We start from the raw sequence: 14,327 nt of genomic DNA on the forward strand, positions 1-14,327 counted from the left end.
TCAGTGTCTTTTGTTGGTGGTGGTGGTAGTGGTTGTGGGGCCTTGACCAAACTTCACTAAGGATTTTCTTTGTGCCTTAGACTCTTAACTTTGGTGCATCTCTAAGCTTAGACAAGCACAAAGGTAGTCCTTTTAATGGCTCATCCAAGAATTTGTAGACAATAAACATTCCTGAAAAACCATCTTGATCATGTTGTCTGCTTATTCCTAGTTCCTCCCTCCCTCTTCTGGAAAGTCTCTATTTGCACTGTTCGTCTCTCAGAAAAGACCTTTTCCATATTTTAGATGCTCAGCTCCTGAGGTTGCAGTGTTCCCTACTGGAATTGTCTTTTCTGATGGCTTCTCAAGACTGGGTTGATTTTTAAGAATATAAACCATTAAGTCAATTTGATTACCTATTTGGTCAAATTGCCTTATTTTTTTATATTATTTTTTCTTCTTGTCCTGTTTTGTGAGAGGGCTATGTTTTTATTTATTTTTATTTTTGTCAGTCGTGGGGCTTGAACTCTGGGCCTGGATGCTGTCCCTCAGCTCTTCAGCTCAAGGCTAGCACTCTACCACTTGAGCCACAGCAACACCTCTGGTTTTTTGAGTGGTTTATTGGAAATAAGAGTCTCATGGACTTTCCTGCCCGGGCTGGCTTTCAACTGTGATCCTCAGATCTCAGCCTCCTGAGTAGCTAGGATTACAGGCATGAGACACCAGCGCCTGGTGAGAGGGCTATTTTTGGGGGGGGGGGGGGGTGGTTCCGGTAGTGGGGCCTGAACTCTGGGCCTGGGCGCTGTCTCTCAGCTCTTCAGCTCAAGGCTAGCGCTCTACCACTTGAGCCACACCACCACTTGTGGCTTTTTTTCTTTTTGCTTATGTGGTGCTGGGGAATCGAACCCAGGGCCTCATGCATGCAAGGCAAGCGCTCTACCACTGAGCCACCTTCCCAGCCCCTGAGAGGACTATTTTTAAGCCAACTTTTTAGTTCTTTTACTATTTCTATTTATCTCAAAATTTAAAGATTCGAGCTTGTAGCCAACCTAGCAACACAAAGACCAAGTCTCAGAAAACAAAAACATCAAACAATGAGACTATATTGTTACATGCATACAAATGTAGCAAATTTTGCCAGCTCATTGAATGTATCTATTAAAATTTAATGTTTACCCCTGCTTATTCTCTTTGCCTTAAAATCTGTTTGATATAAAAATACAATTTTTATCCTTTCATTTGTAAATTTCTAGTATTTGCATTTTATATTTCTCTCTTGAAAATACATTTCTAAGAAATGTGATTTCTCTTGAAAATGCAATTCCAGGAAATGAGGCACATGACTGTAATCCCAGCAATAGGGAAGCTGAGGCAGGATTGTGAACTTAAGGCCAGCCTGGATTGCACAGTATAACTGTCTCAATCCCTTGCCCCTCCCTGCCAAAACATTCCAGCTTCACTTCCTTTTCTGAGATGACAATCAATTGTCTCAGATAGAACATTTACTCTGTTTACGTCTAAATTACTGATATTTTTAGTTTAAAACTACCATCTTACTATGTGCCAGATATACAATACATACCTTCTATATTTTTCCATTTTTCCTTGAAGCTCTGAATATTGCATACTTTATTCTAACTCTATTACTCCCAGAAAGTACTAGTGGGGCCCTAACCATGCAGAATTGTAGAATAGTCTATGCCTAGAAAACAACTTGGAAATCCTAGTTTCCTGTTGTTGCCTATGTATATTCTTCTTCTTTTTTTTTTGGTTGGTTGGTCATGGGGCTTGAACTTTGGGCCTGGGTGCTCTCAGCAATTCAGTTCAAGGCTAGTGTTCTACCACTTGTACCATTGTGCCACTTCTGGTTTTCTGGTGGTTTATTGGAGGTAAGTCTCCTGGACTTTCCTGCCTGGGCTGGCTTTGAATCATGATCCTGAGTAGCTAGGATTATAGGCATGAACCACCAGCACCCAGCTGCTTATGTATATTCTTTTTTTTTTTTTTGGGTCCAGTCGTGGGGCCTGAACTCTGGGCCTGGGCACTGTCCCTCAGCTCTTCAGCTCAAGGCTAGTGCTCTACCACTTGAGCCACAGCACCACTTCTGGCTTTTTTCTTTTTGCTTATGTGGTGCTGAGGAATCGAACCAAGGGCCTCGAGTATGCAAGGCAAGCGCTCTACCACTGAGCCACCTTCTCAGCCCCATGCTTATGTATATTCTTGTCCCTTCCTGTGCCTATATGTACGAAGTATAGCTAGAAAAGTTTTGTAGATATAGTTTATCAGTCTACCACTAAATAAACTAACTTTTAAAAATCTTTTTATGTTTTCCAAACACAGAGGCACAAGCTCCCATCTATGCAAATGTGAAGGCTACTGAGAGCTACAAGAAACTGAGTTTGGGCTGGGAAGGTGGCTCAGTGGTAGAGCGCTTGCCTTGCATGCATGAGGCCCTGGGTTCAATTCCTCAGCACCACATAAGCAAAAAAGAAAAAAACCAGAAGTGGCGCTGTAGCCTTGAGCTGAAGAGCTGAGAGACAGCACCCAGGCCCAGAGTTCAGGCCCCACGACCGGACCCAAAAAAAACCCCAACAACAAATAAATAAATAAATAAATAAAGGATTGTAGCCAGGCACTGGTGGATCATGCCCATAATCCTAGCAATTTAGGAGACTTGGATTTGAGAATTGTAGTACAAAGCCAGGCCAGGCAGGAAAATCCATGAGACTCTTGTCTCCAATTAACAAGCAAATATGTGGAAATAGAAGTGTGGCTTATATGATAAGAGTGCTAGCCTTGAGCAAAACAGTTAAGGGAGAGAGTCCTGGCTCTGAGTTTAAGCCCCAAAACCAGCACACACAAAAATAATAATAATAAATAAAGGATTGCTGCTGGGTACAGTGGCTCAAGCCTGTAACCCTGGCTGCTCGAGAAGCAGGAATCAGAGTCTGAGGCCAGCCTTACATAAAAGTTGGTGAGGGGGCTGGGAATGTGGCTTATTGGTAGAGTGCTTGCCTAGCATGTATGAAGCTCTGGGTTTGATTCTTCAGTACCACACAAACAGAAAAAGCCAGAAGTGGCTCTTTGGCTCAAGCAATAGACTAATAGCCTTGAGCAAAAGAAGCTCAGGGACAGCGTCCAGGTCATGTTCAAGCTACAGGACTGTGGGGGGAAGTGGAACTGTAGATCAAATGGTACAGTGCTAGCCTTAAGCACAAAGAGGCTCAGCAACAGACCGAGGCCCTGAGCTCAAGCCCCAGGGAGGGAAAAAAAAAGTTTGTGAGACGATTCCATCTCAATCAATGACTGGGTATCCCTGCCATTTCCAGTGACATGGGGATGCAGAAGTAGAAGGATCACAGCCTCAGACAGCCCAAGTATAAAGTGAGACCCTACCTCAAATATAACTAAGATGTTGGGCGCCAGTGGCTTATGCCTATAATCCTAGCTACTCAGGAAGCTGAGATCTGAGAATTGCAGTTCAAAGCCAGCCCAGGCAGTAAAGTCTATAAGATTCTTTTTTTTTTTTTGGTCCGGTCGTGGGGCCTGAACTCTGGGCCTGGGCGCTGTCCCTCAGCTCTTCAGCTCAAGGCTAGCACTCTACCACTTGAGCCACAGCGCCACTTCCGGCTTTTTTCTTATGTGGTGCTGAGGAATTGAACCCAGGGCCTCAGGCATGCAAGGCAAGCGCTCTACCACTGAGCCACCTTCCCAGCCCGTCTATAAGATTCTTATCTCCAATTAACCACCAGAAAACCCCAAGTGGAGCTGTGGCTCACAGTGGTAGAACCTTGAGCCAAAAAGCTCAGGGACAGAGCCCAGAACCTGAGTTTAAGTCCACAGCCAATTGTAAAAATAAAAAAAGGTAAAAAAGGGCTGGGAAGGTGGCTCAGTGGTAAGAGCTCTTGCCTTGCATGCCTGAGGCCCTGGGTTCGATTCCCAGCACCACATAAGCAAAAAGAAAAAAGCCAGAAGTGGCGCTATGGCTCAAGTGGTAGAGCGCTAGCCTTGAGCTGAAGAGCTGAAGGACAGTGCTCAGGCCCAGAGTTCAGGCCCCACGACCGGACCCAAAAAAAAAAAAAAAAAGGTAAAAAAGGTTGACGGCATGGTTTAAATGGTAGAGCACCTGCCTTATAATCATGAGACCTTGAGTTTATTCCAATTACTTGTAAAAAACTTTTTTAAGACTAAAAGATTGTTGCCGAGCGCCAGTGGCTCATGCCTGTAATCCTAGCTACTCAGGAGGCTGAGATCTGAGGATCGTGGTTCAAAGCCAGCCCGGGCAGGAAAGTCTGTGAGACTCTTGTCTCCAATAAACCACTCGAAAACCAGAAGTGGTGCTGTGGCTCAAGTGCTCGCCTTAAGCTGAAGAGTACAGGGACATTGCCCAAGACCAGAGTTCAAGCCCCACGACAAAAAAAAAAAAAAAGAATAAAAGATTGCTAAGATGAAGTACGACGTATCCCTAAACCAATATCCTTAATTATGTATAACCTTCTCCTAAGTCTTGATATCTGGTAGGTGGAGTCTTTTCATTCTCTTCTACTTCCTTCTCCTTTGCATTTCCATATACTTTTTAGAACCATTTTATCAAGTTAGCATGAAATAAGAATAAACAAGCTACGTGGGTTGTACTGAGATTTATTGAATAAACAAATTCTAAGGATGTCAGTTTCCTTGTTTGCACAGCTGCCTCTGGCTCATCCTCATCTGGGGAGTGGCTTCGGGGTCGGCTGCAGGATCACCACCCAAGCTGTCCATCCCTAGGCCTCAATTTTTGTCCACTTCAATTCCAAGTAAGTAAACAGTCATGTGAAGCACACAGGAAGCCCTCTAACAAAAGTAGCCATGACTAGAGTCACCTCTACGTAATCCCTAAAACCCAGGGCTAGGAGAATGCCACCTCTGCCACTTCCTTTGTTAGAAACACCCGCTCAGACAGATCTACTTGGAGATTTTACATACATTTTAAATACTGAACTAGAGTTCCCTGTTTTTGAGACCCAAGCCAAAGCAAACCCGCCTTCCCAGCTGACTTTCTGCCATGAGGCCATCCTACTCTTAGCCAATTCCCCCAGATGGAACCTACGGGAATGTCTTTGAGCAGCAGACAGTGCCTCAAGAATCAGCTCTAAACCACAGCTTCACTATTTCTGACAGCTGAGTCAGCTGGCCAAAGGCTTGACATCCTCATCTCTTTGGTTAGTGTCACCTCTGTCTCCTTGAGACCAGCCCTTGAGAAGACTAATAAGCAAGGCAAGGTGTGGAATGGACCCAGTATGAAAACAAAGAAGCCTTAGAAGACAGAGTCAGGCAAGAGACAGCTGGCATCAGGCATGCAGGACCTGGGTCAGGGTCTCACCCCTCTGGGATGAAGGGCCGAATCAGCTCCGGGTTCAACAGCGACTCCTCAAGAGGCCGGTCCACATGGAAGTCATGGACATGGGGGGGCCCTGGATGGGCCTTGGGGGCAGGACCCCCTGGACGCTGTGGAATTGGCAGCTCAGATGGGTGGGCAGGCAGAGGAGCTGTGAAGAAGTACTGGTGCAGGAGGGCCTGGAGATGGCAAGTGAGGAACAAAGGAGGCCATCACCACCTCTACCCACACCTGACTCACACACACAGCTGACTCAGCAAGTCTTGGCTGGATGCCCACATGTCTGAAGCCCTGTCCTACAGAGAACACAATGGTGTACAAAACAGACCAAGCTTTGCCTTGTCAATAGTGGAGGTGGGAGTTAATAAAACCAGATAGATGAAAAAATAAAGAGCATGCCCAGTAGTGATCAGTCCTTGGGAAAGGAATAGAGAGGAAACAGGAAGACTGGAGAGGTGGTGGACTTAGAATGGTGAAGGATTAGACTACAGGTATTTGCTGTAATCCTAGCTACTCAGGAGGCTGAGATTTGAGGTTTATTGTTTGAAGCCAGCCTCAGGCAGGCAAGTCCATGAGTCTCTTATTTCCAATTAACTAGCAAAAAGTTAGAAGTAGAGTTGTGTGACCCAAGTGGTAGAGTACCAGCCTTGTAAGAAAAAGCTAAATGCCCATGTCCTGAGTTCAAACCTCATAACCAGCATACAGACAGACAGACAGATACACACACACACGCACACACACACACACACACACACAAAGTATAGTGAGGGCCACTGGAGAGAAGGGCAAGCTTGAGTTGCAGGAGGCCTAAGAAGATTGCTCACAGGCAGGCAAAGGAGCACAGACCCAGGGGAGGCCCTGGGGCTGGACAGGAGTGGGCATGGGGCCAACAGCAGGCAGGATCAGGAGAAGGATTCTGGCTTTTCCTCTAAGTAAGAATCCACAGGAGAACCTTGGTAGAGGAGGAAGGTGACCTGCTCCGCTTACACAAAGTCACTCTATCTGCGAGGTGAACAGATTCGATGGAACAAGGAGAGATGCAACTTCCAGAAGATGGTCCAGGTCAGAAGTGACCAGCCAGAGCCCCACTGAGAGGCCACTGACAGTAGAGACTGAAGGTGTCTGGTACTGACTGAAAAGCATTCTAGGAGCCAGGCTGGGAAGCCTACCAGCTCATGTCCTTCCCTGCCTTCTAGCCATGACCAGCCTTCCTGTCCTCGCTCCTCCAGGCTACTGCTCACTGTCTCTCTCTTTGGCAGGCCAACTCTTTTCTGCCACCTCAGGCTTAATTAAACTTGCCCCACACTGAAGAGGGGGGAAAAAAATCTACGGGCTCTCTAGGGACTGCCACCACACTCATATGACCCTGTTGGGCCACAGCTGCCACTAGAGGGTGGGGATGGGATTCAGAGGCTGGAAGAGCTCAGTATCTGTTGCTGCTCAGTATCTGTCAGGCCTGGGTCTCATGCTGAGTACTTAGTGCTGAAGAGATAAAAACTACCAGTCCCCAGAGACTCTTCTGCCACAAAGTCCGTACTCTCCTATGAGACCCAACATATCACCCTTGCTCTCCCGAAGCCTCACAGGAAATGCTGGGATGCCCAGTGGAGTTTGCTCATCAAAAGTAGAACCTACCCTGAGTCCTCTATCTTCTTAGGTCCTGGCCCATTATGCGCCGGTACCAGTACTGGTGCTGGAAATCAAGGCCTGAGTGTTGTTTCTGAGCTTTTGTTAACTCAAGGCTAGTGCTATACTACTTAAGTCACAACTCTACTTCTGGTTTTTGGGTGGGTGATTAGATAGATTCAGGCAGGCACTGGTGGCTCCTGCCTGAAATCCTATCTACTCAGGAGGCTGAGATCAGAGGATTGCCATTCAAAGCCAGCCTGGGCAGAAAAGTTCCTGCCTGTGAGACTCTTATCTCCAATAAACTACTCAGAAAAAGCCAGAAGTGGAGTTATAGCTCCAGTGGTAGAGTACTAGCCTTGAGCAAAAAGAAGCTTAGGGACAGTGTGCAGGCCCTTTGACTTCAAGACCCAAGTCCGCACAATTCAAAGAAAAAAAAAATGTCTCAAAGAATTTTCTACCTGGGCTGGCAACTAGGATAACAGATGTGAGCCACCAGTGTTGAGTTCCATTATGAGTTCTGAGAGATGACCTGATGGGTCTCAAGGTTGCTGAATACAAGGCAACAAGGCAGGGAGGGTGAGGAGAAGAGATGGTGCTGAGGGAAGAGACAGTGGCCATAGGCTCTTTCCTTACCTGGGAGGCAGAGATGCGCTGATGAGGAGGGTAGAGGAGAAACTGGCCCAGCAGGTCCAAGGCCTGAGGAGAGGCGTCAGGCAACACCTCCTCCAGTGGTATTGGTGCCTGCTCCTTAAAGGAGATCTTGTTGTAGTCGGGCAGCTCTGTGATCTCCTGGGCAAGGAAGAAGGGGTCTCTGAGAGCAGCTCTACAACCAGAGCTCTTGGAGCCTCATATTCTCAGGCTCCCTCAGTTCCCTATCATTCACGCTCCCACTCTGCATCCACCCCTAACCTTCCCAGTGCCCACTAAGCATGTGGATCCTGGGGTAAGATCAGGCAGAAGATAGGACCTGGCTGCCAGGAGGGCAAGAGGAAGGAACCTCCTGCTGGGCCACCACAGTGGTCCCTGTCAAACAAGGGAGGTTGGGGCCATGAGAGAAAGTGAGAGAAGACGCCATCACTTCTTATTTGGGAATGCAGCCAACCTGCTTAACACCCTCCCCTCCAAGGGTCCCTACAAACCGGCCAGACTTGAGGGCTGGGGGTCCCCAAGATACGAAGCACACAGCAAAGCTGTTCAATGTCGTTCTCTCCAGGGAAAAGTGGAGACCCATTTAACAGCTCCCCCATGATGCAGCCCACAGCCCTGTGGAAACAGAGCCGCAAGTAGCTCTAGATCACATCCTGTGAGATATAGACCCACCACACCAGTTCAAACACCCCCCACCAGGGTCAAGGCCCAGAGTCTTCCAGTCCAAGTATACAGCTCTCAGTACAGTGAAAGGGCTCAGCTCTAGAAGACAGAGAAAATCCTAAATGGCTCCAACTCAGTGACACAGGCCTCTGACTAGTCCAGAGATGTCGCAATCTAGGGTTTAACCCCTGTACATGTCACCCTGGAAGTCCATGTGCTGAGCCTCAAACCACTCCCCTGCAAGCCCAGAAGCTTCTCTATTGGGATACTTTATTCCTCTGTCTCCCATCCGGCTAAAAAAACATTACTATAGGAGCTGAGCACCAGTGGCTCATGCCTGTAATCCTAGCTACTTAAGAAGGCTGAGATTTGAGGATTGAGGTGTGAAGCCAGTCCCAGCAGAAGTCTGTAAGACTCTTATCTCTAATTAACCACCACAAAGCTGGAAGTGGAGGTGTTGCTCAAGTAGAAGAACACCAACCTTGAGCAAAAAAAAAATAAAAAAGCTAAGGGACAGTGCCCAGGCCCTGAGTTCAAGCTCCAATAGCAGCTCAAAAAAAGAAAAATCACTATGAGAAACACAAAAAGTATAGACTACCCCAACCATGATGGACTCCTCCATGGCCCACATTACCCTCGTGTGTCCCTAGGAGACTCACCATAGGTCAACGCCCTGGTCATACTGGCGGGCGCCATATAGGAGCTCAGGGGCTCGGTACCACCTGGGGAAAAAAGAGGCTTGGAGGTCACAGCCAGGCCACTGGTCTGCAGGAAACTGCTTGAGTTCATTTCAGCCATGTCTGAACAGAAAGCACAGACTATCTCTTCTCCAGAAACATGGTTAGAGGGGATCCAGCCCCCTTACCTGGTAGCCACCTGGTGTGTGTAGAGGCGATTGCCATCAGGTGAAAAGACCCGGGCCAGACCGAAGTCAGCTATCTTGAGCTGGCCTGAAGCACTGATGAGTAGGTTGGCAGGTTTTAGGTCCTGAGAATACAAAAGGAGGCATCAGTCCCTCTGAATCCCCTACAGGAGTGTAGGACGGGAGGACTTGGCAGACTGACTCTACAGGGCAGCCTGAGCTGCTATCTGTTCTAGAGCTTTGCCCCTGGCTGCTTACCTGCTGGCTCTGACCCTCTTGGGCATACCTTCTTCAAGGGCTACCCCTGACCTTGGCCCACAATGGGACTGACCCGATGCACGATGTTGTTGGCATGGCAGAAGGCAACACCCTTGAGCAGCATCTGTAGGTAGCTCTTGACTTGCGCTGGGGCCAGTGGTCTCTGGGCATGGCGTACCACCTCAGCCAGATCAGACAGCATGAACTCGAAGGCCAGCACAAAGCCTGCCCCATGCGGGAACACAGCCTTCAGCTGCACCACCTGAGGGAAGGCATTCTGTCAGCTCCCACACTCATTTCACCAGACCTCTGCAACCCTGTAACTGGAGCCAGTTCCCTGACAAAAGGCCCAGGAAGACCAAGAAAGAAACATGGGCCCCATGCCAGTGGTTCATTTGTAATCCCAAAGTTCAAGCCCCAGACTTGTTCAAAGAGAGAGAGAGACAGAGACAGAGAGAGACAGAGAGAGAGACAGAGACAGACAAAGACAGAGAGAGAGAAAGACAGAGAGACAGAGACAGACAAAGAGAAAGAGAGAGAGAGGGAGGGAGAGGGAGAAAGGAAGGAAGGGAGGGAGGAAAGAAGGAAGGAAGGAAGGAAGGAAGGAAGGAAGGAAGGAAGGAAGGAAGGAAGGAAGGAAGGAAAAAAGCAAGCAAGCAAATAAATATAGGGTCTGAGTTCAGAGCCAGAGAGGTCAAGTAGTACCCATTCTAACTCTCCACTAATAGTAAAAAGGTTAGAAGAAGGTAACTTGGTAGGCAACATCTGACCACTCAATCCAGCCAATCCTTCTGAAAACCATCTGCAGAGCACAGATTGTCTCATGCTTCCTCTGGGGCCATTAAATTCCACCACCCAGGGATGGAAACCCAGGACATATCTTCCCTGGTGCTGGGACAGATGAAGATACATCCTACACTGGCACTACCAGTTTTGTAGGGCCAGGCTCCACAGGGCAGTGTGCTCTCTGGAGCTCACAGCACAGGGGACAAATAATCAACAAATTGATCAACAGACAGAAATATGTTCAGGTTCTAGAAGGCATAGGAACAGATATAAATACAAGAGAGTGGGGTGCTTTTGCAACTTTATTTAGATGGAGTGAACTCTGGCTCAGTAGGAACCAGTTATTCAGAGATCTGTGCAGAAATCTGAATAAGCAACAAGTGCAAGGTTCTAAGGCTAGAGAGATATGAGAATGGAATATCCTTTATGTCTGTGCTTCTAGAGTTTATACTAGTGCTGGTCACTTCTTAGGCATCCCACTGCCGGGATTAGTGGTTAGTGGTGACAGTAATCTGTGCTGGGGACAAATCTGCGATATATTTTAAGATGGAACCATTAGGACTGCATACTAACAGATGCAGTGACCATATCATTAGCATCCTTATGGATCTCTCTCTCTCCACATATCCACATGTGAATGCCTGGAAGTCCGCTACTTTCTTCAGATGCCTGAATGGCACTGGGTGCTGGTGGCTCAGGTCTGTAATCCTAGCTGTGCAGGAGACTGAGATTTGAGGATTATAGTTCAATGCCAGCTCAGGAAGGAAAGACTGAAATACTCTTATCTCCAATTAGCCACCAGAAAACCAGAAGTGGTGCTATGGCTCAAAATGGTAGAGCACTAGCCTTGAGCACAAAAGCTCAGGAACAGTGGCCAGGCCCTGAGCTCCAGCCCCATGATGAAAAAAAAAAAAGACGGGCCTTATTACAATTTTTTGATTTTTCTTGTAGTATGTACTCTTTTATTGATCAAAACACATTCATAGGGCTGGGAAGGTGGCTCAGTGGTAGAGCGCTTGCCTTGCATGCATGAGGCCCTGGGTTCAATTCCTCAGCACCACATAAACAAAAAGAAAAAAGCCGGAAGTGGTGCTGTGGCTCAAGTGGTAGAGCACTAGCCTTAAGCTGAAGAGCTGAGGGACAGTGCCCAGGCCCAGAGTTCAGGCCCCACCACCAACCAAAAAAAAAAAAAAAAAAGAAAAGAAAAAGACATTCATATATTGGATACTATACAAACTACAAAGGAACAATTAAAATCTTACTACCCGCAGTTCATCTTGAAGCAGATGATACCAGATTTTACAACATATAAGGTATACTGATTCATATTCATATAGCTAACATTTCCATGCAGAATCATGGACACATTAAAGTCTTACAATATGTGTCTGTCACCCAATCTATCATCAGCATCTCCACAGAATAACAAGACTGGGAAGTCAAGTATATTCTCTACTCTGACATAGAACAGCATAAAGAATAAAATGCAGCTGGGTGCTGGTGGCTCACGTCTGTAATCCTAGCTACTCAGGAGACTGAAATCTGAGGATAGCGGTTCAAAGCCAGCCTGGACACAAAAGTCTGTGAGACTCTTATCTCTAATTAACCACCAGAAAACTGGAAGTGATGCTGTGGTTCAAGAGGTAGAGTGCTCACTTTGAGCTGAAATGCTCAGGGACAGTGCCGAGGCCCCACAACTGACAAAAGAGAGAGAGAGAGAGAGAGAGAATAATACTGCTGGAGTGTAAGATTCCTCCTCTGTCCCCACACCCCTTCCCTGTCACTGCTCATATCATGCCAAGTGGTGAACTCTATCACTTCTATCTCCATTATACTTAAGTTCTCAAGAGCCAGGACCATTTCCTCTCAGTGTCCTAAACAGGGCAGAACTTACAGGAGGCTCAAAGGAAGACATCTGTACTTCTCAATCAGACTGAGCTAGAGGCTTCACATATCAGCTGAGAGGCCAGGAAATAATGATGTAACTTCCTCCTCTTGATTGAGAAAAAAATTAATAAGCACCCTGGCAAGTAATGAGAATCTAATAATACAGCTTTAAAAAAGCACAGTGGGAAGCTGGGCACTAGTGGTTCACACCTGTAAACCTAGGTATTCATGAGGATCATGGGTTCAAAGCCAGTCTAGGAAGGAAAGTCCTTGAAATTCTTTTTTTTTTTGGCGGGGGGGGGGGGGGGGGGGTGTCCGGTTATGGGTCCTGAACTCTGGGCCTGGGTGCTGTCCCTTAGCTCTTCAGCTCAAGGCTAGCACTCTACCACTTGAGCCACAGCGCTACTTCCGGCTTTTTTCTTTTTGCTTATGTGGTGCTGAGGAATCGAACCCAGGGCCTCAGGCATGCAAGGCAAGCACTCTATCACTGAGCCACCTTCCCAGCCCTCCTTGAGATTCTTGTGTCCAATTAACCAGCAAAAAATTCTGGAAAAGGAGCTGTGGTTCAAGTGGCAGGGTATCAACCTTGAGCCAAAAAGTTAAGCAAGAGCATGAGACCCAGAGTTCAAACCCCAGTGAGTTGGGGAGCTAATTATCATTACTAGTAACACTTGGGATGGGGTGTGCTTAGAGATAGAGACTTGCTTAGCATGAATGAGGCCCTGGGTCCAATCTGAAGCATGCAAAACAAACCACTGGGTACTGATGGCTCATGCCTGCAATCTTAGGAGGCTGAGATCAGATGATCATGGTTTGATGTTTAACCTGGACAGAAAAGTCTGTGAGATTCTTAGATCCAATTTATCAGCAAAAACCAGAAGTAGTTGTGTGACTCAACTGGTAGAGCATCAGCCTTGAGTGAAAAAAGCTAAGGGACAGTGCCTAGGTCCTAAGTTCCAGTGCTGGTACCAGTGCATTCACAGGCACAAATCACCACGGAATGAAACTGAAGGAATGAGGAATAAATTAGGAGAATGAGGGAAAACAGTCAACAAGAAAGCTAATGGCTGTGCAAAGTGGAGTGGGTTGGAGGGATCCCTGAAGGCCTGTGTAAAGTGGGCAGAAGGCAGGAAGAAGTGGGGATGAGGGAAGAATGCAAGAAAGCAATGCTTCAGAACCGGCTGTCCCCTCACCCAGCTCAGCCCTGACTTACATACTGATTGTCCTCGATCTCCTGCAGAGCCTTGATCTCCCGCAATGCCTGGTTGGGGATGCCATCCTCCAGCCGCCTCAAGGCTACCTTCTTAAGGGCAACGATTTCGCCAGTCTGTGCAGAAAAGAGCACACACACTGCCAAGCCACTCCGGGCTGGGAAAGAGGGAGTAAAGAGAGGAAGGAGACAGGGTGGAGGGTGGGGGGAGAGACAGCTATCTATCTGTGGAGGAGAGGGGCCACCCTGCCCCGCTGCCCCCAGCCTCTCCTCCAGAGCTCGCGTTCCCGACGCGTGCAGAGGAACGGGTTTGAGACCATCCCGGGACTGGGTAAGGAAATCACCCCTAAGATGGGACGGGGGGCGGGGGAGGGAGGGAGAGTGGGGCAAGGAGGCAGACTAGACGTCGTCAGCAGGCCCACAGCTGTCCTGGGGGGCAGTAGCCTAGGGAACGGGGCGGAGGAAGATGAGGACCCGCTCTCCAAGCGGCCTCACCTCCACATGCTTGGCCTTGAAGACGATGCCGTGCGCGCCCTCCCCGATGCGGCCCAGGATGCAGTACTGATCCATCCAGCGGAGCCGAGCGCTGACGCGGTAGCCTAGCAACGTCAAGGCCTGCTGGCTGGGGCGGGGCCACGGCGGGTCACGTGACCAGGAAAGCCGGAAGCTAAATCCTCAGGGACGGTCGTTCTCCATGGCACCTTTCCCTGGCCCTCCGCTGAAGTCACCCTGAAATGCATTTAATTCCATCAACCCAGAACGCAGTGAGCAGCGGGGAGTGTCGGAGCAATGGCGGCCACCGCGTCTTCGCTACGGCGCCACGGCGTCACCCGACGCGCAGCCCAGAGGGCGGAGCCACGCGCTTGGGGGCGTGTCCAGCTGCTAAAGCCGGACTCTGGGCTAGGGGGCGTGGCTGGCTTCAGGGCGAGTCCTGACTCTGGTACTCTGGGCCCAGGCGCTGTTCCTGAGCAACTCTTGCTCAAGGCTGGCTCCACCACTGGAGCCACGGCGCCTCTCCCGGGTTTTTC

General features: G+C 48.3%; 1 protein-coding gene across 1 annotated transcript; it reads right to left on the minus strand.

Moving 5' to 3' along the window:
- Positions 1-4,759: 4,759 nt before the first annotated feature.
- On the minus strand, positions 4,760-14,088 carry Cdk20 (cyclin dependent kinase 20). The gene is made up of 8 exons (XM_042686788.1): positions 13,795-14,088; positions 13,303-13,416; positions 9,490-9,678; positions 9,162-9,283; positions 8,956-9,018; positions 8,125-8,248; positions 7,619-7,774; positions 4,760-5,535 (listed from the first exon to the last, which is right to left on the minus strand). Exons 1-8 carry the CDS (start codon positions 13,867-13,869, stop codon positions 5,338-5,340), a joined length of 1,041 nt encoding a protein of 346 aa, XP_042542722.1. The 5' UTR covers positions 13,870-14,088; the 3' UTR covers positions 4,760-5,337.
- Between the last annotated feature and the right edge of the window lie 239 nt (positions 14,089-14,327).

The sequence above is a fragment of the Dipodomys spectabilis genome, unplaced genomic scaffold (assembly GCF_019054845.1).
Source record: "Dipodomys spectabilis isolate Male_0828 unplaced genomic scaffold, ASM1905484v1 ptg000098l, whole genome shotgun sequence".
NCBI lineage: Eukaryota > Metazoa > Chordata > Mammalia > Rodentia > Heteromyidae > Dipodomys > Dipodomys spectabilis.